The 27477-nt window shown below is 44.1% G+C and overlaps 1 protein-coding gene across 3 annotated transcripts in view; it reads right to left on the reverse strand.

Annotated features, from left to right (window-relative positions):
- si:ch211-266k8.4 (TBC1 domain family member 10A) overlaps positions 1 to 27477 on the reverse strand; it is a 118095-nt gene that overhangs the window by 38450 nt on the left and 52168 nt on the right. For 2 of the 3 annotated variants that reach the window (XM_048545868.1, XM_048545867.1), the window contains exon 10: positions 10461 to 10576. In XM_048545868.1, the coding sequence (XP_048401825.1) occupies positions 10461 to 10576 (116 nt within the window). Of the gene's footprint in view, positions 1 to 10453; positions 10577 to 27477 lie in introns of all 3 variants that reach the window. The other variant, XM_048545870.2, reaches the window with a different exon arrangement.

The raw sequence follows: 27477 nt of genomic DNA on the forward strand, positions 1-27477 counted from the left end.
CGCCAGAGTTGGGAAAGGAAGCAGTAAGCACCAGGAGTTGTGAGTGGGAGTCAGTGAGTGGGAAAGGCTGCTTCAAACTGACACCAATTCAATCATGCAACGTTACACTGACTGCAGATGACATGATGCTAAAGAGGAAATCCCATGTTTTAAGTGTGAATACAAGAGGCCAATTGGGCTACTTTTGCTCATAATTTGTACAGTTGCATGTTAAATACTTACCTTAATCTCAGGAAGGGCTGGAGTGAGAGCTACCACATGATAATACAGTACATAATAAGCTTGCACTTCTACAGTGCTGTTCACACTACAGATAGCTTCCAACCTACAAGGTTCTCACACAGCAGAATCTCATCCACTACTTTTTGTGACGTTGGTTGAGGGGTAAATTTTGATGGAGTTGGGAGAAAAAGCCTGCTCTTCTTTGACACTTTATCCACCTGGGAAGACATCTGGTACCTTGTTTAATGTCTTAGCCAAAATGTGACACATTAAGACTCAAATGAAAAATGAAGCTACAATCTTATGACACAGAGGCAAGAGCCCACGAAAGCATCATTGACACTATACATGCCACATGCTCTCAGGATCCCTTGAAAACATTTGGTATCAGCTACAGAGGGCTGGAAACAAGGCTGGAAATGTGCAATATTACAAGGGTAAAAGTAATTGGTCTTGGTATTGGAGAGTGTATGTCGTTAGGAGATAATCCAGGGGTCAAATATGACAACACAGTTGCAAAATTTCTTATTTACCCTCAGAGGTTTGCTAAAGAGGGGGATGGAGCCAGAAGCTACGGAATGAAGATTGTGACAAGGAGTAAACAGAATACCTTCAGTTTTTCCAGTATTTAGCTGGAGAAAATTTCTGCTCATGCAATCCTGGATGCCATGAAAGCAGCTTGACAAATTGGAGGTGTTGGAGATTGGTGACGAAGGAGGTGATGGAGATTGGTGACGAAGGAGGTGATATTACCATGTGTGTGTGTGTGAAACCCATCCTGCATTTGCACAATGTTGCCAATGGCCAGCATAAAATTGAGAAACAGGAGGCGGCGGAGGGCAACTTTTCTCGGGGTCCTCCAGCATAACAGGAAGAGGAAGAGAAATCGAAATCACAGAAATTAAAGACTCTGTCTCTGGGATTCCCCCGTTGGGGTACTTTCCAACCCACATTCCCAGAAAATAATTTATTATAAACTTCCTTACATCTGGTTTTTAAATTAGATATCCATCCAGCTGCACAATTCATCACAACCCATCTCCTCCACTCCACCCTCAACACCCAGTAGCTAGTAGCTCTCCATTAAATCAGCTGTATTTCACCTACATCTCCCTTATTTACCTCACCAGTACTATGATTTGAGTAACTCTAGTTGACTTGTTAAGCACTATCGCCCCTGTGTGAATCCTTGCTGACTCTGTTTTCAGAAAAATTATTTTCTTCCAACCATTTAACTTTCAATTAAATCTTCTTCAACAGTTTTCCAAGAACTGCTTTTTAAAAATTCACTTGTGGGGCATGGGCATCACTGGCTGGCTCAGCATTTATTGCCTCGATGTCCTTCAGAAGGTGGTGGTGTGAACTGGATTCCAGAACTGCTGCCGTCCACATGCCTCTCAACATTGTTAGGGAGGGAATTCTAGGATTTTGATCCTGTGACAGTAAAGGAACAGCGTTATATTTCCAAGTCAGGATGGCGAGTAGTTTTGAGGGGCACTTGCAAGTGATGGTGTTCCCAGGTGTCTGCTGCCCTTGTCCTTCCATGGGTTTGGAAGGTGCTGCCTAAGGATCTTTGTGAATATCTGCAGTGCCTTTTGTAGATAATACATGCTGCTGCTACCGAGTATTGGGATGGATGGAGTGGATGCTTGTGGATTTCATGCCAAACCAGTGGGCTGCTTTGTTCCAGATGGTGTCAAGCTTGAGTGTTGTTGGAGCTGCCCCCATCCAGGAAAGTGGGGAGTATTCCATCTTTTGTGCCTTGAAGAAGGTAGGCAGGCTTTGGGGCAGTCAAGAAGTAAGTTACTTACCACAGTATTCCTAGTCTCTGGCCTGCTCATGTAATCAGTATTTATTTGGTGAGTCCAGTTGAATTTCTGGCCAATGGTTACATAGGGATGTTGATTGTAGGGGGTTCAGTGATTATAAAACCATTGAATGCCAACTGGTGATTAGATTGTCTCTTATTGGAGATGGTCATTACCTGGCATTTGCGTGGCTTGAATGTTAATTGCCACTTGGCAATATCCAGGCTTGGGCTGACCAGATCTTCTTGTATTTGAACATGGACTGATTTAGTTAGAATTGCAAAAGGCGCTAAACATTGCACAATCATTGGCGGACATCCTCATTTTTGACCTTATGATGGAAGGAAGGTCATGGATGGAGCAGATGTAGATGGTTGGGCTGAGGATACTATCCTGAGGAACTGACCTCCAACAAGCACAGCCATCTTTCTACGTGCAAGGTGTGACTGATCAGTGGAGAGTCTTCCCCCGACATACATTGATTCCAGTTTTGTTTAGAGCTGTTTGATGCCATACTCAGTCAAATGTGTCCTTGATGTCGAAGGCCGTCACTCTCATCTTTCCTCGAATTCAGCTCTTTTGTTCATGTTTGAACCGATGTTGTAATGAGGTCAGAAGCTGAGTAGCCCTGGTGGAACACAAGCTGGATGCTACTCAACAGGTTATTGCTGAGCAGGTGTTGCTGATAGCACTGTTGATGATGCCTTTCGTCACTTTATTGATGGTCAAGAGTAGTCTAATGGGGTAGTAATTGGTCGGGTTGGATTTGTCCTCCTTTTTTTTTGTACAGGACATACCTGGACAATTATCCACATTGTTGGGTAGATGCCAGTGTTGTAACTGTCCGGGAACGGCTTGGCTAGGGGAGCCGCAACTTCTGGAACAAATATCTCAGTACTATTATTACAATATTATAAGGGCCTTTGTAGAATCCAGTACTTCCAAACATTTCTTGATATTAGGTAGAGTGAATCAAATTGTCTGAAGACTGGTATCAGTGATACTGGGATCCACCAGGGGAGGCTGAGATGGATTAGTCACTTGGCTACAAATGCTTCAGCCTCATCTCCTGCACTAATATGCTGGGCTTTTCCAGCATTGAGGATGGGGATATTTGGGGAGCCTCCTCCTCCAGGGAATTGTTTAATTGCTCATTATCTTCCAGGCTAGATGTGGCAGGACTGAAGACCTTTGATCTGAACTGTTGGTTGGTGGATCACTTGCTGTCTAACATGCAAGTAGTCTTATTTAGTAGCTTCACTGATTGACACCTCAATTTTAGGTACAGTATGCCTGGTGCTGCTCATGGCATGCCCTCCTGCACTCTCCATGGGTTGATTCCCTAGCTTAATGGTAGTAGAAAATGGGATATGCTGGGCCATGAGGTTGCAGATTGTGCCCGAGTACAAGTCTGCCGTTGATAGCTCACAGTGCTTAACTGGTGTCCAATCTTGAGTTGCTATATCTGTTTGAAGTCTATTCCACTTAGCACAATGAGAGTGCCACACAAGATGATAGAGACCGTTCTCAATGTGAAAGTGGGACTTTATCTCTTAAAGGACTGTGGATAGTCACTCTTAGGGACAGATACATCTGACAGATTGGTAAGGATAAGGTCAAGTATGTTTTGTTGTTTTCCTCACCACCTGCTGCAGACCCAATCTAGCAGCTATGTCCCTTTAGGACCCAACCAGCTCGATTAGTAGTACTGCTGCCGAGCCATTCTTTGGACATTGAAATCCCCCATCCAAAGTAGATTTTGCACCATTGCTACTCTCAGTGCTTCCTCCAACTGTTGTTCAACACAAAGGAGTACTAATTCATCAGCTGAGGGAGCACAGTACATGATAATCAGCAGGAGCTTTCCTTGCCCATGTTTGGCCTGGAGCTATGAGGCTTCAATGTTGAGTCAACGTTGAGGATGCCCAGGGCAACTCCCTCCCGACTATATACCACTGAGCTGCCACCTCTGCTGGGTCTGTCCTGCCGGTGGGTCAGGGCATATCCAGGGATGGTGATGGTGGTGTCTGGGACATTGTCAACACGGTGTGATTCTGTGAGTATGATTATGTCAGGCTGTTGCTTAACCAGTCTGTGAGACAGCTCTCCCGATTTTGGTGCTAATCCCCAGATGTTAGCGAGGAGTACTTTGCAGAGTTGACAGGGCTGTTTCTGCCATTGTCTTTTCCGGTGCCTAGGTCAATGCCAGGTGATCATAGAGTCATACAGCACTGAAATAGACTCTTTGGTGCAATTTGTCTGCGCTGAACAGATATCTCGATCTGACCTTGCCCCATTAGCCAGCGTCCGCCCTCGGGTTTCATTTCTTTGTTGAGGTTTCGTAGTGAGTGATATTACTGAGTGCAATGTGGTTGACGCTCAACTGTCCTCTGAAATCAAATTAAAAATTGAATTCTAATAACACCATCTTCAATAGCAGAATTGATACCTGGCTCCCTAGAACATTAGCCGAGTTTCTGGATTAATGGTCTAGTGATAACATTATGAAGCCATTGTCTCTCCCTGAACCTAACAAGACTTGCTTGAATTTATATTGCACCTCACCCACACCAAAAGCACTCCACACCTAATAGAGTCATTTCTGAAAAAAATTCCTGCTAGAATACTGGAAATGCAGCAAGCAAATTGCACAAGGCAAGCTCTGTCAAGCTGCAATGTGATAATTACATTTCTTAGTGATGCTGATAGGGAGATGAATTAACTGCGGCCACAGGACACCGGAGAAAACTTCCCAGTTCTTCTGAGCAATAATGGTATTTAGAGTAAACAAATGTTAATAAAGCAGCAAATTTTCATCCATTAATATTTTCAAGAATGATTGCAAGGCCAATATCAAAAATAGACATACAATTCTCTCATTGTAAAAACTGCAGCAGAAATATTTTTACTATGCTATTAAAGAATTGCAACATGAGCACAAACTTTTAAATATCATCGAGTTCATTTGTTTGAACTGATTAGTTTATGTTCATCGCATATTTACCGATGGTGAAAAAGTGTTGTGTTAAATAGTCACCATGTTGTTATTATCCAGTTTGGTACTGGTGCAGCCTGCAGCAGAAACGAGTGACTATTCACTCTGCAAGAATGGGTGGCGACATGTAGTCAAAGCTGACATTTTCTGTCCATAACTGAGAGAACTTTGCACTGCTGGAAAGTACCTCTCATTTCTTAAAGTTGATATAGATTTGTACAGTCACACAGCATGGAAACAGGCCCTTTGGTACAACTTGTCTGTGTCGACCAGACATCCCAATCTGACCCCATCCTGTTTTCCAGAATTTAGCCCATATCCCTCTAAACCCTTCCCATTCATATACCGATCCAGGTGCCTTTTAAATGTTGTAACAGTACTAGCCTCTGCCACTTCTTCTGGCAGCTCATTCCATACACACACCACCAGCTGTGTAAAAAAGTTGCCCCTCAGGTCCCTTTTAAACTTACCCCTCACATCTTAAACATATACCCTCTAATTTTAGATTCCCCCATCCTAAGGAGTAGACCTTGGCTATGACCTCTGTCTATGCCCCTCATGATTTTATAAGCCTCTAAGGTCACCCCTCAGTCTCTGATGCTCCAAGGGAAAAGAACCCCAGCCTATTCATCATTCCTCGAAGTCTGAAGCATTTAGGAAGAGAATACAAGGCTACAGTGCTCCCAGAATGAAGCTGTGAAGTCGGTGAGTGTGGATGAAGGCGAGAGAGTGGGATGAAATGGGAAGGACTAGGAGCTCTAGAGGTGAAGAGTGAAGGTGCCAAATAGAATGGTCATAGTGAAGTGAAGAGTGAGCCTCATGAGAGGAAGATCACTGTAACTGTTGCTTCCTACAGTCAATAGAGGGGAGGCGATGGCCTAACGGTATTATCGCTGGACTGTTAATCCAGAGACCCAGATAATGTTCTGGGGACCAGGGTTTGAATCCTACCACAACAGATGGTGGTATCTGAATTCAATAAGTATCTGAAATTAAGAGTCTACAACAGCCGTGAATCCATTGTCAATTTAGATAAACCCGTCTGGTTCACTAATGTCCTTTAGGGAAGGAAACTGCCATCCTTACCTGGTCTGGCCGACATGTGATTCCAGACCCACAGCAATGTGGTTGATACTGAACTGCCCTCTGGGCAATAAAAATGCTGCCTAGCCAGCAATGCCCTCATCCTGTGAATGAATAGAGGAATACATAGAGATCCTGCAGCACTGCACGAAGAACAGTGGAAATCTCCCCAGTGTCCTGGGCATGCATTTATCCTTCAAGTAATGCCCCTGAAAAATCTTAAATCATCATAGCTCACCCAAATTTATCCAATTTCCTTTCAGCATTCCAGCTATTTGTGAAGATTCAAAATTTCACATGGGTCTCTCCATTAGCTTTTGGCTAAGTAAGCCTTCAATTTCTTTCTAAGCTCATGATTCAGGATTTCTCAGTTACAGCATGGGCCTCCCTGTGCCTTCTGCACATTGACTTACTACAATCGGAAAACACCCTTGGTCTCCGATAGCCCATTGTACGGCTTCAGATTGTAACCCACCTGTTTACTTCCAGATTTCCAATTTCAGTACAGTACCGCCTTTCACTGAGAGAATTACTGTAGATTACACCCTACTAAACAAACCTTCGTCATTTTTTAACCATATTTTACTTGCACTGAATACCAGCTCCCAATCACAGGCTGTAACATGGATGATAGATCTAAACAGTTACTGTACTTCAAGTCTATGTCTCGCTTTATCTTTTGGCCTCCAAGGAGCAATGAGCAAGCTATAAGACTCAAAGCTGACAAATGGTCACTTAGCTGTTCTTCTAAACACAAAATGATCTTGATACAGGCGATGCTGTAACTAAATTTACTGAGAGATAAACTCCATACATCTCCACGGTAAAGTGACACACATGGCAGAATCAGGGGCATCCAGGCAGAAATCAAAGTGACTATCTTCTGTTTGCGATAATGGGAACTGCAGATGCTGGAGAATCCAAGACAATAAAATGTGAAGCTGGATGAATGCAGCATGCCAAGCAGCATCTCAGGAGCACAAAAGCTGACGTTTCGGGCCTAGACCCTTCAGAGAGGGGGTTGGGGAGAGGGTTCTGGAACCCTGAGGTTGGTCCGGAGGGAGGAGGGTAACTAGGTCAACCTCTCCCCCGCAGAACGGGCAGCCCTCCGCTCCAACCCCAACCTCACCATCCAACCCGCAGACAAGGGAGGCGCAGTGGTAGAATGGCACACTGACCTCTACATCGCCGAGGCCAAACGCCAACTCTCCAACACCTCCTCCTACCGCCCCCTCGATCATGACCCCACCCCCGAGCACCAAACCATCATCTCCAATACTATCCATGACCTCATCACCTCAGGGGACCTCCCACCCACAGCCTCCAACCTCATTATTCCCCAACCCCGCACGGCCCGTTTCTATCTCCTTCCCAAAATCCACAAACCTGCCTGCCCTGGTCGACCCATTGTCTCAGCCAGTTCCTGCCCCACCGAACTCATCTCCACCTATCTGGACTCCATTTTCTCCCCTTTGGTCCAGGAACTCCCCACCTACGTCCGTGACACCACCCATGCCCTCCACCTCCTCCAGAACGTCCAATTCCCTGGCCCCCAACACCTCATTTTCACCATGGACGTCCAGTTCCTATACACCTGTATTCCTCATGCAGATGGTCTCGAGGCCCTCCCCTTCTTCCTGTCCCACAGGCCCGACCAGTCCCCCTCCACCGACACCCTCATCCGCCTAGCCAAACTCGTCCTCACCCTCAACAACTTCTCTTTCCATTCCTCCCACTTCCTACAGACAAAGGGGGTGGCCATGGGCACCTGCATGGGCCCAAGCTATGCCTGCCTCTTTGTAGGTTATGTGGAACAGTCCCTCTTCCGCACCTACACAGGCCCCAAACCCCACCTTTTCCTCCGTTACATTGATGACTGTATCGGCACCGTCTCTTGTTCCCCAGAGGAGTCGAACAGTTCATCCACTTCACTAACACCTTCCACCCCAACCTCAAGATCACCTGGGCCATCTCCAACACATCTCTCACCTTCCTGGACCTCTCAGTCTCCATCTCAGGTAACCAGCTAGAAACTGATGTCCATTTCAAGCCCACCGACTCCCACAGCTACCTAGAATACACCTCCTCCCACCCACCCTCCTGCAAAAATTCCATCCCCTATTCCCAATTCGTCCGCCTCTGCCGCATCTGCTCCCACGATGAGGCATTCCATTCCCGCACATCCCAGATGTCCAAGTTCTTCAAGGACCGCAACTTTCCCCCCACAGTGGTCGAGAACGCCCTTGACTGCGTCTCCCGCAACACATCCTTCACACCCCGCCCCCGCCACAACCGCCCCAAGAGGATCCCCCTCGCTCTCACACACTACTCCACCAACATCCGGATAAAACGCATCATCCTCTGACACTTCCGCCATCTACAATCCGACCCCACCACCCAAGACGTTTTCCCATCCCCGCCCTTGTCTGCCTTCCGGAGAGACCTCTCTCTCCATGACTCTCTTGTTTGCTCCACACTCCCCTCCAAACCCACCACACCCGGCACCTTCCCCTGCAACCGCAGGAAGTGCTACACTTGCCCCCACACCTCCTCCCTCATCCCTATCCCAGGCCCCAAGATGACTTTCCACATTAAGCAGAGGTTCACCTGCACATCTGCCAATGTGGTATACTGTATCCATTGTACCCGGTGTGGCTTCCTCTACATCAGGGAAACCAAGCAGAGGCTTGGGGACCGCTTTGCAGAACACCTCCACTCGGTTCGCAATAAACAACTGCACCTCCCAGTCGCGAACCATTTTAACTCCCCCTCCCATTCTTTTGAAGACATGTCCATCATGGGCCTCCTGCAGTGCCACGATGATGTCACCCGAAGGTTGCAGGAACAGCAACTCATATTCCGCTTGGGAACCCTGCAGCCCAATGGTATCAATGTGGACTTCACCAGCTTCAAAATCTCCCCTTCCTCCACCACATCCCAAAACCAGCCCAGTTTATCCCCTCCCTCACTGCATCACACAACCAGCCCAGCTCATCCCCTTCCCCCATTGCATCCCAAAACCAGCCCAACCTGTCTCCGCCTCCCTAACCTGTTCTTCCTCTCACCCATCCCTTCCTCCCACCTCAAGCCGCACCTCCATTTCCTACCTACTAACCTCATCCCACCTCCTTGACCTGTCTGTCTTCCCTGGACTGACCTATCCCCTCCCTACCTCCCCACCTATACTCTCGTCTCCACCTATCTTCTTTTCTCTCCATCTTCGGTCCACCTCCCCCTCTCTCCCTATTTATTCCAGAAACCTCTCCCCATCCCCCTCTCTGATGAAGGGTCTAGGCCCGAAACATCAGCTTTTGTGCTCCTGAGATGCTGCTTGGCCTGCTGTGTTCATCCAGCTTCACACTTTGTTATCTTCTATTTGCAATCTTTTCACAAAGCATGAAAGACTACCTTTACTGGGATAACTGTAACCATTTCTTTACCTTAACAGACAGGCCTGGGACTGGGTTTTATAGCCTCCCACAAGACATGTTTTCAGCAGAAGGACTCATAGTATAATGATAGGTATATAAAATATACAGGTAGTAGTCCACTGACTTAGTACCCCGCCCTTAGCCCTATTGATGTCCTTAAGTGGCAAATTAATAACCAATTAGGGGCCACAATTTACCTCCACTGCCATCATGTGCCTGGCAGCAGAAGCTGGGCTAGTGTGGGAGGCCGTTCTCTCACCAAAGCTGTCCTCTGCATATCAAATGTCTAAAAGCCACCCCCCACCCTTGCAACATCCCTCGAGCCCTCCCCTCCATAGGGTGTCCAACCGTCCCCACGTGAAAAGAAGCCTGGACTCACACCACTTCAACATCCATCATCTCCTCTTTGTGGAACTGCTTGCAGTGCTAGCAACCATCAGGTTGTGGCAAGGTGGGTCTTTACAAAACTGTCAACTGGTACGATTCAAGCATGGGGCTTTCTCCTGAGGGCTGTTAAGGAGCCCTCCTTAAGCAGCAGATTTACGTTGTGGGGCAACTGGTTTTAAAATGTTTGTTGGCTTGCGACTGACATTACTTAAAAAAAAAGTTGTTTTAAAACGGTATGCCCCCAACCCATAATGGCCAGTTCCTGCTGTTTATGATCTTTCATTTTTAACTGTGAACCTTTTAAGTCAATATGGTCAACATTTTAAATGTTATCAACTCCAAGCTTGTTTGAAGTACATTTATCTCAGGGTCTCTTTAAACCAGTTTCTGAACCAGGCATCCCATTTTCTACAGTCAAAAATTAATTTGTAACACTAACAGTTGTATTTTAAGACTTATGAACTTAAAAGAATGGAACACAGTCTTGCACCGGCAGCCTAAAGGAAAACTGAAATGGTGAAATTGACCTTGTACCTGAGGAGAGCAATGCTTCCTCCTCCTCTTCCAGCACCACACTCTGCATGCAGTCCAGCTCCCACTTGTGTACCTTGGTTAGCCACAGCGCTGGGACCAGGACATTATATCTGGAGCTTGGAGAGAAAACAAAACATAAACAGGCGTTTAAAAACAACATTTGGAATAAGGCTAATGAAATTTAACATTTCATTTGGACTAGCTTTTGTATTTTGCAGGAATCCAGAACACTAACGACTATACATGTAAAAAAATTGCTGCTCATATCTTTTTTAAAACTCTTTCTCCTCTCATCTTAAAATTTTTCCCCCGGTCTTGAAATTCCTCAACCTAGGGAAAAGACACCTGTCATTTATTTTATCTACACCCCTCATAATTTAATAAATCTCTATAAGGTCACTCCTCAACTTCCTAAGCTCCAGTGAAAGAGCCTTTGGGGCTGCATGGTGGCTCAGTGGTTAGCACTGCAGCCTCACAGCGCCAGGGACCCGGGTTCGATTCCAGCCTCGGGTAACTGTCTGTGTGGAGTTTGTACATTCTCCCCGTGTCTGCGTGGGTTTCCTCCGGGTGCTCCGGTTTCCTCCCACAATCCAAAGATGTGCAGGCTAGGTGGATTGGCCATGCTAAATTGCCCGTAGTGTTCAAGGATATTTGGGTTATATGGGGATGGGTTTGGGTGGGATGCTTCAAGGGGCGGTGTAGGCTTGTTGGGCCTCAGGGCCTATTTCCACACTGTAGATAATCTAATCTAATCTTTCCAACCTCTTATTATAACTCAAATCCTCCATTCCCAGCCACATCTTGGTAAATCTCTTCCGAATGATATTCTTAATGATATTCTTCCTACAACAGAGTGACCAGAACTGGACACATTACTCCAGAAGAAGTCTCAGCAATGTCCTGTACAACCTCAACGTAGCATCTCAATTCCTATACTCAAAGATCTGAGCAATGAGGGCAATCATGCTAAACACCTTCTTAACCACCCTATCTATATGTGATGCAAACTTCAAAGAATTATGTACTTGAACCCCTAGGTCTCTTTGTTCTACAGCACTACCCAAGGCCCTACTTTTAATAGTACAAGTCCTACCCTTGTTTGTTTGACCAAAATGAAATGCCACATATTTATCCAAATTAGACTTCTATTCTCGTGTACCAATTTGCCAGCTTGTCATGGGGAATTGGGCAGTTGGAGAGTGCAAACTATTGCAGAGGAGCTTGGAGAAGCAGGAATGCTTTCACTGGTTATCATCAGCAGATCAGTGTCCTGTTGGGTGTTCACCATTTCATCAGTTTCCTCACAGTCCCCAGCAGTTGCCCGATGACAGCTGGTAACAATGCAGCTTGACCCACACTACAGGCTTCCGAGAGAAGAGGTGTTTGTGGAGATGCAACTGGGAATGGATCGCCACTAGTCCTTAGAAAATCCCTCAGAATAATGCCTAAACCCTGGGGATTGTCCCAGATAAATGCCTAGACTAATGGCTCTCAAACTGCGTGAGTACCAGGTGATGTAGCCCGGTATGGCTGCTCAAGAGAGAGGAGTTTTAAAGATATTTAATTGCTATGTAATTACACTTAAATAAAAATACAAGCTCAGATCTCATCTAAGAGAATGGTTTGCATAAATACTTGTCAAAAGGTGGCACAGAGGAGAGGCAAACGTTGAGGGAGGTGATCATTTTCAATGGGAAAGGGACTTCCCAGCAAAGAAAGTTTGTCAATTCTTGTTCAAGACCAACTTTCCATGTTGATTTTATTTTGGTAGCATATCATTACTTTTCACTGAAACCATCACAACATCCAACAGTTGCTTTGCACATCCCAGTCAAAGCAGAGGGAGGCCATTTCACTCATTGCACAGGTACTGGCTCTTTGAAGGAAAAATCTCTGTCAGATTCCGTTTGGGACAAAATTAATGCAGCATGGGAAATTTTCGTTCAGTTTTCATACAAATCCAAATGGAATTTGAATTCACCACACAGAATCTAGGTGTGCTCCTACAATGTTGACTCTCTGCGTCCCAACTTTAGTCAAGTCTCACTGGCTCTGCCAACAGAGCTAACTGGGACTTGAGGTCTGGAATCCCCTCCCTACATCTTTCTCCTAAAGGCTCTCTACTCCTTTAAGATGGTCCTCTTTGACCAAGATTTTTATTTTGAAAGCTCTTTCTCCAGCCTGGTGTCAAACTTTTGTTTGATGACACTCCTGGAAAGCAATGAGGGACACCTTTATTACTTTAAATGTGCTATGAAAAGGCAAGGTTCTTGCTAGACATTATGTGACAGCAAGTTTGCAGGGAATGTAATCTGTTTAAAGTGATTCCACTGGTAAAAATGTGAATAGCACAGTGTGGTGCCCTTCACAAAAGAGAATCCCTTGCATTATTGTGATTCATGCTAAACGGTTTCCATTTACCTCAATGGACAGTAATTGTACTGAAGCCAGATTTAAAGTGGAACACCAGGAGAAGCAGGAGGTGAAACCCTGTAAATTGCTCCTTTGACAACATAATGCACAAGACGCTTTTCATTCAGATCCTTGAACGTCTCTGGTGACAGTCTGATTGCTATCGACTTGGGAAACATTTACTCTGTCTCCAGTTCTACCACTGTCAAAATCCCACCCCAAATGAATACTTCTAAACTTGCATCGAATACGCAACAAAGGACCTGCTGAGTATCATCTCTGCAACAATGCACAAAGTCGACATTGTTCCATTTGATGAAAGGTTTCCATTTTAAAAAAATATATAAACTGTGGAATAGACCCATCAATAGCAGGCAGCTGTCCAGCTTCAACACACTTAAACATGGTCATGGCACAGATATTCGGTTGACATGATGAGTTGGGTGCTGGCTATGAATAGATGAGGTGTGATCAACACCGACCTACTCAGACTGGAAGTTCTGATGATCCCTGAGCCCAATGCACTCAGCAGCACACACCACATCACATCTCATCAGAGCAGCCTCACCGGTAACGTCAACCCACTGATATTTTCCTACCCCCACCCTTTAGTTGATGAAATAAGCAATGGACCCTGTCTTTGGACATACTAACAATTTAAATCTGCAGCTCAGCGTTGCATTATGATTTAAATTCATGTTACTCCCTCCCCTGGATAAATAGAACTTTCCCCACTCCAATGCTTCTAGACCTACAACTCTAAGATCCCTGCACTTCTCCACCTCTTGTTCCCTTTGACCCACCATTGGTGTCCATTGCTTCAGCTTCTGAATTCCTTCCTTCACCTCGTTTGCATTTCTGTCTCTCTCTGCGCTCATTAAAATGTAAACCACAATTCCAGAAAGGAGGAGAACAGAAAGCAGGAGATGATCAGCCAGTCGGTTTAACATCTCGCATTGGGAAAATGTTTTAAAAACCATTTAGAAAATAATAATAGCAGTAAGAGTCAATATGGTTTATTGAAGGGGAAGTCACATTTAGCAAAGTTATTGGAATGCTTTTGTGGCTAGCACTGCAGCCTCGCAGCACCAGGCACCGGGGTTCAATTCCAGCCTCAGACAACTGTCTGTGTGGAGTTTGCACGTTCAACCCAAGTCTGCCTGGGATCCTTCCAGGTGCCCCAGAGATGTCCAAAGATGTGCAGGTTATGTAGGTTAGCCATGATAAAAACTCCATGCATAGTTACGGGGATGGGGTAGTTTTGAGTGGGATGCTGAGGGTCAGTACATACTTGACGGGCCAAATGGACTCTCTCTGCACTGTAGGGATTCTATCATGGTAACGAACACCACACACAAGTTGGGACTGAGGATGACCTAGCCAACTAGAAACAGGGGAGGGATAAATGGGTCATTTACAGTGTGCAATCTGTGATTAGGTGAGTGCTGCAGCTTCAAATCTTTACAATGCAATGCCGATAACTTTGATAGTGACATTATACTATAGCCAACTTTACTGACAATACAAAAAAAATGTCAGTAAGCAAGTTACATGCAGATATAAAGTATTTTAAGGGGCATAGATCAAGTAAGCGGGTAGTAAAAAATTGACCGATGGAGAAGAACATGAAGTTTGACAGGAAGAATAGAGAAACAGAACACTTCACTACAGAGGGATCTAGGTGTCATTGTATATGACTGAAATTTTGTATACAAAACCCTGGTATGCAGTTACAAGAAGTAATTGGCACTGCAAATGGAATCTTAGCTTTTATTGCAAATAGGATGAAGAAGGGAAGCCTTACTTCACCTGTACAAAGGATTGGATTACAGTGCAGTTTTCTCTTCTTTCCTCAGGGGGTAAGAGTTATTGTGCACAAAATGAAAGCATCTTACTCAGGTTTAAGTCCCAGCCAGGACTTTTTGACCATGAAGGCTGACCCTGTTACAGGCACAACAGGTTCAGCTGCAATTCCTTCCAATATGCCTGATGACAGGCTGTAAGGTAAGATAAGTTTCCTTGTAAGGTTTCCTGCTGAAAGTAACGGCAAAACATTTCAATACTTTGCTAACAAGCTTGGGCCAATCCAGTTTATGTCCATGGTCCAACCTTCAAAAAGGTGGACAGGAGGAAAGGCAGAATTAAGGAGGCTTAGGATTAGGGTTATTTGTAGTTGGAAAAATTTCAGACAGGATTTCATGAAACTATCTTCCTAAGAATCAGGCTAAAGGAAATTATACCTTTCAAATGTAATTCATATTTAACTCTATAATAGCAAAGTAAATGTTATTTTCACCTCAAAGTATAGCTCTTGACGTTCTGCAAAAGGGACTATGCCTTAATGAAATCAGAGCACATGGAGCTGGAGTGTGGGTTTGTAGGGCTCCAGATAACGTGTACTCTCTTATAACCCTCTCTGTCTATGATTATGTTCAGTAAAGCATGTTGCTATTCACTCGCAAGAGTGCAGATCTCACCTTGTTACGTACTGGCAAACAGTGACCGTAGCTACAAGATTGGAGTCTTTCATAAGAGCCTGAAGTCAAGGTCGCTGATGGTAAACCATGAAGCCAGCCTAGTGAGTCAAACCCACAGGTGGGGTGGAATGCCCAAAGTGTAGCTCAGCTGTGTTAGGGGCTGTCTAAGGGACTTTATATGTGCTTATGCATTGAGCTATGTTACAAGAAAACCCATGCAGAAGTCAAAGAGCAGGAGAGTTTGTAGTTAGCAACGGGTGGCGGCGGGGTGAGGGGGGGGCGGGGGGGGGATGCGGTGGGGAGGAAGAAAAAAATCAACATGGTAAGTAAAGTATTACAGAAACAAAGCACTTGTGGAGCTAGCAATGGGCTTTAGGAAAACTCATTGATGATAACTGAGCTCCAAAACAGGCACAGTCTAAGTAATCAGAGAATTCCAGAGGCAGAAACCCATGGCGGTCGGTTTTAGAGAGTCATGAGTGAAAGGAGAGATGTTTGGGCATGGACGCAGCAGCAGCCAGAAAATTGAATACAGACCACAATCGTCTGCTGGGGTCCCAGCATTAGGAGAAATAGATTTAGGTCCGTAGCAAGAATCTGTCTTCCTTAATGGTACCGGATGTAGGTTGACTTTTGATAAACAACAAATCAAATAAATGACAGATTAACAAGTTTTAAATTTGGGCAGACATACTAATCCTTTTGGATTCCACACCCTGATGGAGGCCAAGAATCCTCAAACCATTCTCCACTAATTTTGTGGTATTGGAGATGTAGATGTAATTCTTAGTCATTATGATTCTTTATTACGTAGAGCTGCTTGTAGAGAGTTTTAGATATCCTTCATTTAACAGGCACACAGGACATGAGGGTGTGGATGGACTATTTCTTTTGCCTCAAAACAGAAGGTAGAAATAACAGGAAAACAAGGTGCCAAAGAAGATGGTAAGCAGCCACCTTTGTATGGCTGAATGTGAGACATACATGTTACAAGTTTGCACCTTTAAACAGAGCAAATTTTTGATTTTATTTTTTCATTTAGCACTGAAGCAAAATGCAACGTAATTCATTGACAGTGAAGCACTTTGAAGGGTTGTAATGCCATGACCTGTTGCAAGCCACTGTATAATCAGGAGTTAACTCTTAAAATGATAAAACCAGCAGTTCCATTTAAATTTTAACTTTCACTATGCTACCACAGAAATCAGGTTGAGGTGCTGCTTAACTCTAAGGTAAGGGTAACCGGTTCATTGGAAGTCACCATCTACTCAAACTTTTGATCAGTCCTTTTCACTTCCTGAGAAGCCAGAAATATTTGAGCTGTTTACGAAAGACTACCCTCATATCATGAGGTATTTTGACCACTAGTTGGGATAGTCTTACAAAACCAAGATGAGTTAGCTGTTCTCTGGCACGATACAGAAAAAAAAAACAAGTACAATCTTGCCACGTCATCTAAAGTCCACTGCACCCCTATCCCATGCCAGGCTAACTAATGCATTGTCTTTAATGTAACTTTCCTAAGGATCAACAAAACTGGTTAGTTTAAGATCCAATGATTTGACTTCTAGCTTGTGGCTGCTGAGCGAAGCTATAAAATTTGATTTGTTATGACAGTAGCCAAGGAGACACCTGGCAGTCATGGTGGCTTTCCCTCGGCTCCCAGCCACTTCTTCTCAGGACTGCTCAAGAGATGATTGCATTCCACCGCGGAAGAGGATTAGTGGATTTACAATTATAAAATGGGTATAGTAGGATGTCAGTCAGCTGATCGAGTCCCTGCCCTCTCCAGAAAAAAAGCTACTTAGCTCGGCCCATTGCCCAGCCTTTGCCTGCCAGTCTTGCAATTTCTTTTCCACGATTAACATTTTTGTCACTATTCTTTCAAACATTGCATTCCAGATTGCAACCACATGCTGTGGAACAAAAACGTATTTCCTAATTGCAACTCTTTCCTAATGTGGGCCTTGGTTCTTTTGCTGATCACTGTAAATCTGCATCCTCCAGAATTTAACCTTTTTGCCAATGGGAACAGCTTCTCCCTGTTATCCCAGCCCATAATTCTCGTAGGCTTGAACTATAAGTCCGTAAGACGTAGGACCAGAAGTAAAACCATTCACCCCATCGAGTCTGCTTCGTCATTCGATGAGATCATGCTCAGTTTGTCAATTCTGCACTGAGAACGGAGATGGTTCAGCAGAACAATCCCAGCTTCTCCAACCTCTTCATTTGTTAGGTATAACTAGATCTCTAACCAACTGCAACCTATGGTGAGGAACTGCATCCAGTTCTAAGGTCTATATCTCAGGAGAGATACATTGACTTTTGGAGGAGATGCGGCACATTTGTCAGAATGATACAGGGGTTAATAGGTCGGAATGATGAGGGCAGGTTAGTTAGACTAGGATTATATGCCCTGGAGAAAACAGATTAACTGGAGCTCCAATTGTAGTTTTTCAGGCTTGAACAAAAACAAAAGTACAAGGAAAGCATGCATACTCCCTCCGGAGCAGTCCCTCATCCATGGCATACCAAACAATTTAGGAATTGCTAGACAGAAGATGCCAACTTCCATCAAATTCACCTTCTATCATCCTGGTAGATGATCTACGAATTTAAAAAAAATTGTTGCTTAACGCAAGTGGACCACTGTTAGGTACACAACTGTCTCAAACATGAGGTAAGACAAGACTCTCAGCGGTGGAGAGTTTCAAGAGCCATATATCCAAAGTGACTCACCTGGAATAATTGAGTCACAGTACAGAAAGAACTCATCCAGGCCATTCTACAATACAGGCACTTTAAAAGAGCTTTCCAACCAGTCCAATCCTTTGCGTTTGCCTTAGCGCCCTGCTTTTCTTTTCAAATAACTATCCAACTATCTTCTGGAAGTTACTATTGGATCTGCTTCCACTATCCTTTCAGATAGCAAATTCCAGTTTATTACAACTCAGAGCAAAACACATCTTCATCTTTTCTCTGGTTCTCTTGTGGAATTCAATGAATCCATCTCCTCTAGTTACTGACCTGGGCCAGTGGAAAAAAATTTATTGTTTGCAGATCTTGATGACATACAAACTTGGACAATTTCTATTAAATCCTTCTCGAGCCTAACCTGCTCCAAAGTGAATGAGAACAGGAGTAGGCTGTACACCTTCTTAAACCTATTCTTCCATTCAGTGCCACCATCCATGATCTGCAACTTTATTCCACATACTTGTCTTTGTTCCATATCCTTCAATACATTTGAAAAAAACTCTGCAAATTTCAGCTGGAAACTTACAACAAACTAACAAATTCAACATTTCTTCGACACTGCATGTAGAACTGTATCCTGTGTTCACACCTCCTCCATTGTCCTAAACTCCTCAAACAGCAGAAATAGTTAATCACTATCTTCTGCGTTTCTCCTAAACATGTTATAGCCTTCCACAGGTCATGGCTAAAAATTATTCACGTACAATGCCCCCAAATATTACAACCTTCAAGAAATTCATCTAAGACCAAATAATGACCATGAAACCATTGCCGATTGTTGGAAAAACCCATCCGGTTCACTAATGCCCTTTACGGAAGGAAATCTGTCATCCTTACTTGGCGTGGCCTATGTGAGATGCCAAATTCACTAGAAATGTGGTTGACTTTTTATCAAACACTCTGCTTCTTACTTTGCTAAGCATTTCACAATAGTTACAAGTAAGCACAGCAAACAATGGGCAGGCTTTGCATGTCTAGGGTGGGATATTTGCAATATCAGGGCTGGGAATATCCTAGGTAGGATGGCAATGTAACAGGATGTCCAGCAATAGGTGGTGACAGTGATGGAGGGCACTGAGCAAGGGAGGTGAGCAGCTCTCTGGGACTTCATCCAGAAGCCGGTGACAGTAAGTGAGGTCAGGTGATTTGGGCAGTCGAGCAGACTCACTGGGAAACAAATGCCTTTGTTTGGGAGAAGGTGGATGGCAAGGGGCCAACAAACAGACAAATGAATTCCTCAGCTCAATGTAAATCTTGCCTCCCACTAATTACATTTTGGGATAATGGCCAAGCGGTATTGTCGCTTGACTATTAATTCAGAAATTCAGCTAAAGTTCTGAGCAACTGACTTCAAATCGCGACATGGTAGATGGTGGAATTTGAATTCAATAAAGAATTTGGATTTTAAGGGCCAAATAATGACCATGAAAACATTGTTGATTGTTGGAAAAACCCATCTGGTTCACTAATGCCATTTAGGGAAGGAAATCTGTCATTCTTGGAGATAATGGGAACTGCAGACGCTGGAGAATCCAAGATAACAAAGTGTGGGACTAGATAAACACAGCAGGCCAAGCAGCATCTTAGGAGCACAAAAGCTGACATTTCCCAGTGTAGAGGGAAACCAAGCGGAGGCTTGGGGACCGCTTTGCAGAACACCTACGCGCGGGTCGCAGTAAACAACTGCACCTCCCAGTCACGAACCATTTCAACTCCCCCTCCCATTCCTCAGATGACATGTCCATCCTGGGCCTCCTGCAGTGCTATAATGATGCCACCTGAAGGTTGCAGGAATAGCAACTCACATTCCGCTTGGGAACCCTGCAGCCCAATGGTATCAATGTGGATTTCACAAGCTTCAAAACCCACTGCATCCCAAAACCAGCCAAGCTCGTCCCCGCCTGCCTAACCTGTTCTTCCTCTCACCTATCCCCTTCTCCCACCTCAAGCCGCACCTCCATTTCCCACCTACTAACCTCATCCCGCCTCCTTGACCTGTCCGTCCTCCCCGGACTGAACTATCCCCTCCCTACCTCCCTACCCATACTCTCCTCTCCACGTGTCTTCTCCCCTATCCATCTTCAGTCCGCCTCCCCCTCTCTCCCTATTTATTTCAGAATCCTCTCTTCATCCCCCTTTTCTGATGAAGGGTCTAGGCCTGAAACGTCAGCTTTTGTGCTCCTGAGATGCTGCTTGGCCTGCTGTGTTCATCAGGCCCCACACTTTTTAAATCTTTCATCCTTACTTGGTCTGGCCTATGTGAGACCCACTAACAATGTGGTTGATTCTTAACTGGCCTCTGGGCAACTAGAAATTGGCAATAAATGCTGGCCTAACCAGAAATGCCCACATACCATGAAGAATAAAAAATTAATGATTCTGCAAATAACAAAGTTGGAAGAATTATAAACTGCAAGGAGGACACTACACAACTTAAAAAAGACCAACGAATTAGAGGATTGAGTGGATCGATGGCAGATTAGGTTCAATGCAGAGGCGATGTTCCACTTGCTGCTGGAGAGCATTGAAAGACTGTATAAAAGATGAGGTACAATTCCAAAGAGGGTGTAGGAGCAGACAGACCTGGATATGTATGTGCACAAATCAATGGAGGTGGCGTGACAAGTGGAGAGAGCACTTAACCAAGTTTGTAGTGTCCCTGGCTTTTTCGAAATGCAAAGTAAAGGAGGAAAGAGACGTCGTTGAATTTGTATAAGTCACTTGCACTGTTGAGAGTTGTGGTCGGCACATTACAGGAAAGATGTGAATTCACTGCAACCAGTGCAGAAGCAATTTACAAGGATGATAGATTTCAGGTAGAAGGATAGATTGAAGAAGTTGATACTGTTTTTGATTGGTTCAGGGGTCAAGGATTGCAGGGAGAAGATAAGACAATGGGGCTGAGAAACATATCAGCCATGATTGAATGGCAGAGCTGACTCGATGGGCTGAACAGCCTCATTCTTCTCCTACATCTAATGGACTGTTCGCCTTACAAAGAAGTAGGCTGACAGGAGATTTGATGGAGGTTTCCAAAATCACAAATGGGCTATATTGAGTAGATAAGAAAGCTGATCCTGCTCATAAAACGAACAAGACAGCCATGACTTAAACTGATGTGTTTTAAAAAAAGGCAATGGTAATGTGAGATAAGAAACTTTTTCACTGAGTAATTAGGGTATGGAATGCACGACCTGGAAGGCTAGTAGAAGCATGTGTGAGGTGCTCAAGAGGGCATTGGATGATTATTTGGATAGAAATAACGTGCAAGAATACAGTGAAAAAGCTGGAGATTGGCACAGGCAATTAAAGTAAGGAACATGACACTATTGGATGAAGTTGAAACAAATCAATTGTGTTGATGCATTTGAGAGGAAGCTAGGTAAGTGATGAGGGAGAAAATTTAGGCGATGCTGAGAGTTCGAAGGAGTAGGGGTAGGTGCATCATAAACATTGTGGGATAGTTAGGCTGAATGAACTGTTTCTGTCCTAGAAAATTCTATCTATCTAAACAATGATTTTGTAATCATCGACAGGCCAGCTCAAGAACGGAGAGGGTTTCCAGTCAGGTTGCCGGCTCGGTTTCACGTAAAAGACGGGATGGAAATTACCACAAAATCCCCAGTTCAAACTACCAGCTCTCTTGCCAGCAACTCAGATTTAACTAGAGTACTCTCGCCAACTGCAATTTAATACTCGCAGCTCATTAAATGACTCAGTCAAAAAAAAGTCAAAGTGCACTGTTTACTGGCAACATCAAGGAATTTAAACTATCTGCAGGAATTTTTTTGAAAAGTTTTTATTTTTTAAGAAAGCTCATTCTGACTCAACGTTAGGTAAATGTTTGAACCTGTTACTTTAAAGGTGAGACATTAAATAAAAGGTCCCAACTGCCCCTTCAGGTGGATATACAAGACATCATGGACATTACTTTGCAGGAGAACAGGGTAATTCTCTTATCCCTGAAGATCACCACTAAAACACGTTAGCAATAATAGCATTATTGCCTGAGAGAGCTTGCTGCAAACAGGTTGGCTGCTACATTTCCCATATTATAAATGCTGCACTTCAAAAGTACTTCATTGGCTGTAAAGCACTTTGAGACATCTGGTGGGCACGCACATCTTCCGTTCCTGGCCACACTCAATCACCGTTACAGTGTACCTAGGCTTCAAGTCACCAAGAAATCTAGACATTGGTATTTTTAGTTCAGAAATATTAAGACTTAGACTCTTGTTGATTCAGAGGGACAAGACTACACCCAATTTCTCGAGCTGTCACAAGCCACTTAGTTCAAAGCTGTTAACTTGAAGAGAAAAGGCTGAATTAAAAGCCATGCCCTCAAAAGAAAAACCTTTGTCTAAGAAAGCTGGGTCTCAAGAGACAAAGAAATTTACACGAGGTAAAACAAGTGGATAGTTTGAAAGAGTGGGTTCACAAAGCAATTCAAACTCATTCTATGAGAACAGTTGTTTAAATTTGGCTTTGACAATCGACCGTGGAACTGCTTTGTGCAGGGTCTTTAATTCTTGGGTAATGAAGTCATGAAATATGTTCAGTAGGGCAGAAAGGTGAAAGATGGGCCTAATCAGTGAACACTAAGAGGCCTCCTTAGCTATCACATTGTAATGCGCCTCAAGGCAGTTGCCAGAAGTGGCATTGGCACTGTTTCCATAGAAACATCTCTCCCTCCCCTCTCTATTAAGTGAAACCAACACTGTATCAAGCTCCCTAATGCAAACATCCCTGAACTCTCTTGACAGGTAAGTGCAAACATTAGTCCTGCTCATTTCAATCTTTCAAAAGGCTGTGCCGTGAGATTAATGGGAGACGGTCCTGCGGCTGCAGATGAGAAGGGCGATGACTGAACATGTAGACTTCTGAAGCCTACTCAAACACAGTTACTCTATTCAAAGGGGGTGTCATTTCACTTCGAGATTTTTTTAAAAAAGAGTTTTAACATGAAGGGATTTCAATAAAAAAATGAAAGCACCCTATTAGAGATCAGAGATAATGGGAATGGTCTAGGCCCCGAAACGTCAGCTTTTGTGCTCCTGAGATGCTGCTTGGCCTGCTGTGTTTGTCCAGCTTCACACTTTTGTTACCCTATTAGAGATTACTGCTTTTTTTTTTAACGCCTATGCCAAGCTTTGTCAACTTTACACAGAAGACAAGAACAACTTCATAGCTTGGTGACATGTATCAAAACATGGGAGAAACATACATGGGAGCCTGACTGCAAAAATTTGTGACTTTTGTTATTTTCTACAGCTTGCCCTAGGATTTCAGAACATTTGGCACAAAGATAAGCATTATTGCAACACAAGAAAATGGAGTTGAAAATAGCATCAGGATCCTAGGTACTGCTGAAGCAACAAAGACCAAGGTCTATCCAATTCGACCAACAGCTTGGTAGTCACATAAGGCAAAAATCAATCACTATCGCCGAGTCAATACCAGACCCAGATTTATGGTGAGGAAAACCCTTTGTGGAGAACTTTCCTAATAAAGAAATAGATGCTGTCGAAGTTGTGTAACTTTTGATTCACTGAAGATTGGAGTCTGTGATGTTGGGAGTCTCTGGAGGAGACCCAAATGATCATTGAGGCTTGCTGGGAATGCTTCAGCGTTATCTTTTGCATTGATGTCGGGTCTCCCCCATCACGGAGGGCAGCAATATCAATGGAGCCCCTGCCTCCAGCAAGTCATTTAGTTGTTCAGTACCATTCATGGCTGCATGTGGCAAAATTTCAGAGCTTCAATCCGATTCCTTTGTTGGGGAATTGTTTAGCCATGTCTGTCTATCAGTTGCTGGTTATGCTATTTAGATGCACACAGTTGTGTCAAGCTTCACCATGTTGATGTGTCATTTTTAGTTATGCTTGATACTATTCTTGATGAGCCTTCCTGCATTCCCTATCAAATCATATTGTGGATTGCGTTGGAGTATGCTTCTGCTGGTCCTCAGTGCCTCAGTTGCTCAGACGGGAGTTACCCCATCTCAGTTAATACACTGATACCACCACAAAAACAAACACAATCTCCTCAATTTGAAGAGGGGACATTGCCTTCACAATGACACTGGAGTGGCCACTCTAACCAATACTGTCATGGATGAGGCAAGTAGATTGATGAGGTGGAGGACAAGTATGCTTTTTGGCTTCCTGATCACCTGCCACAGACCCAGTCTAGCAGCTTGCCCTTTAGGACCTGTCAAACATGGTCAGTAATGATCCTGTTGAGACAGTCTTGCTGATGGACATTCAAGCTCCCGTCTAGAATACATTCTATGCACTTGCCACTCTCGGGAGGGACCAGTATGTGATCATCAGCAGTAAGTTTCCTTATCATTCTTGAACTGACTTCTTGAGACTTCATATGGTCCAGAGTCAGAGTCAGAGTCATTGTTGTGGATTTCTGGGTCACCACCTTTCTGACTGTGGCATTAGATCTGCTGGGTCTGTCCTGCAGGTGGACCGGGACATCCAGGAATGGTGATGGTGCTGTCTGGGACATAGTCAGACTTAACGAATCAGATCTCAAAGGCAATATCATGTTGCTGCTTGACTAGTTGATGGGAAAGCTGTCCCAGTTTTGGCAGCAGCCTTCAGACGTTATCCAGGAAGACACTGTAGGGTCAGCACGGCTGTGTTTGTTATTGCCATTCTTGGTGTCTACATTGATGCTGGGTGGGGAGGGGGGAGGGATCCGTTGGTTTCATTCTTTTGGGACTTTGCAGCAACTGAATGGCTTGTTCACCCATTTCAAAAGGCAATTAAGGAGAGTTAGTTACATTGCTGTGGGTTTGGAGTCACATATAGGCCAGACAGGTAAGGACAGCAGATTTCCTTCCCTGAAGGACACAGGTTTTTATGACAATTGGCAATGGTTTCACAGTCAATTTTTAAACAATTAGGTAAAGATCTTTAAGAACAAAAAAAAACACAAATTCTACCACCTGCCATCACCCGGGTCTCTGGATTTGAAGATTAAGTTCAGTGATACTGGTTAGATATTAACTATTGCAATCAGGCTCATTGGCAATGAAGAATAACTGTTGTAAACATGGCACCTCAGATTCTGAATCTTTTCCTGTCTCTTATCTTAATCACTTGCTGTAGCTGACTTAGCATTGACTTTTAATTCACATTCTCTGTCCTTCCTGTTAAATTTCCCAAACCATTATGTCACACTGGTTAAGGTTACAGCTCATTTTTTGAGCCTTTTCTCGAAACATAATATCTTCTATTTAAACTTTCAGCAACTTCCTAGGAAATAGCATTTCTCCCCAGCTGAAGGGTGCAGGGATAAATGCAAATAATGGTGGATAACATTAAGTGCCCAGCTACAGCAAATTCTGGTCCATTATTTAGACAAAGAGGAGTGTAGCATGGCCCATTACACTTTTATAAAATAGTTCCTCCACTCTATATAAATGGTGCTTCATTTATTTTACTCAAGTACTGAAAGAACCCATCCCCCTTGTAGGTTTCAAGCTACTCAAACCATTTGATTGACATGGCCTTGATAGAAATAGAGATTCTTTGACTTTCACTGATGAGGGCTGTAAAGATGAGACTTTAGAAACCTGCAATCGCACGCTCTCAAATTTATCACACTATAACTGATCTTACATGTTGTTGCACTCAGGAAGGGAAGATAGAGTATAGTTGAGGGGTGAAATAAAGTGCAATCAATACAGGAATATAAGAACCTGCTCTTTCACCAACAGGCAATTCAATTTGATTATCAGAATGAAGTCCAATTAGCATTTCAGGCTCAGGAGTAGTGCAATCAGCCTCTTGAAACCATTTCCATTCTTCAATTAGAATCGTAGAACACCTGCAGTGCAGAAAGAGGCCATTTGTCCCATCAAGTCTGCAACAACCCTCCAAAGAGCATTCCAACCCAACCTAGCCCCCTACTCTATTCCTGGAAGCCTTTTCTTTTGTAAAAACATACATTTTCTGTAAAAAAAATCCTGAAAACATACACAGCTCATGAATATGCCTTCAGTCTTTGCAATGTGAAACAAATAAACATTGAAAGTTTGATATTCCCTCAAGTTGTGAGAAATAAAGCTAAAGGTGTTTCTAACTTATACAGGACCATACTTACACATATAAGAGGTATGGAGGAAGATCTGATAACTGAATGGATCCTCACTGTATCTTGGCTGAAAGACCTCAGATGGTGGTCTTTTCCCACTACACGTTAGCAGCAGCTTCCCCCAAGCTTTCGTGCATATAGTCCTGGACCTTAGACTGTGCTTGTCTGCAACACTCTTTGGGATCAACACTTTCAATTGGAAGACCAGCAGCAAGTTTCTTGCAAACCAAAGAGCATTTGGTCTCTCTCTCTCTCTCTCTCTCTCTCTCTCTCTCGACTTCTTTTGCAAAGGCGCATTCCAAAAGCTGATGTGTAACAGTTTTCATGCCCCTGCAGCTACTTTGAGGGCAGCGTGCAGTGGCATAGAATGTCCAGGTATACATAAAGAATCTCATGGGTAATACCCTTCTCAGTGCCAGACAAGTGATGTTTTGGTGTTTGTTGAAATGTTCTGGCTGAGGCATTCAGCCAAATGACCGATAGCCTGTTCAGGGAAACATCTAAAAAGACCAACTATCTCCATTTCATGCAGTGTCTCAAGTTTGCTACATGTTGACCACTGCCTCATGGACTTGTGGTCAAAAGGTGTTTTCTTTCACAAATTTTTCCACCAGGGACAGGTAATACGGAATGGTCCAACTACTTGGGCTGTTTCATGGCAACAAGGCAAAACCCATCCTTCAACAGGACTAGGAACAGGTAGAACCTCAGTAAGTAGCGACACTTTGCATTTGCATACTAAGAGTCTATGCACAGCTTGATACAGCCACACACAGAGGCAGCCATCAGGATGAGGGTAGGATTGGGTACATTCATCCTGTCCCCCCACATTTTATACATGGAGTCCATTCAGACTTAAACAATCTTTGACTCCAAACGGAGTAGATGGCAACTCAGGTGGCTGCAGTGGAGGTGGTTTTGGGGTAGGCCAGACCTGTGCCACATACAACACAAGAGAGGGCCCAAGACCCGATGACAAGGTTTTTCACCTGCAATGGACAGGGAGCCGTTCTCCAACCCCACATTTACCATGGCCAATCCACCTAGCCTGGACTGTGGAAAGAAAACAGAGCACTCAGCAGAAATCAATGAAGATACAGGAAGAATGTGCAAACTCCACACAAAGTCACCTAAAGCTGGAATTGAATCCAGGTTCCTGGCACAGCGAGGCAGCAATGCTAACCACTGAATCACTGTGCTGTCCATGATCAAGTGAAACTGTGGCTGATTTGCATGTCATTTCCATTTGGCTGCCTCCAACT

The sequence above is a fragment of the Stegostoma tigrinum genome, chromosome 17 (assembly GCF_030684315.1).
Source record: "Stegostoma tigrinum isolate sSteTig4 chromosome 17, sSteTig4.hap1, whole genome shotgun sequence".
In the NCBI taxonomy this organism is placed as follows: Eukaryota; Metazoa; Chordata; class Chondrichthyes; order Orectolobiformes; family Stegostomatidae; genus Stegostoma; species Stegostoma tigrinum.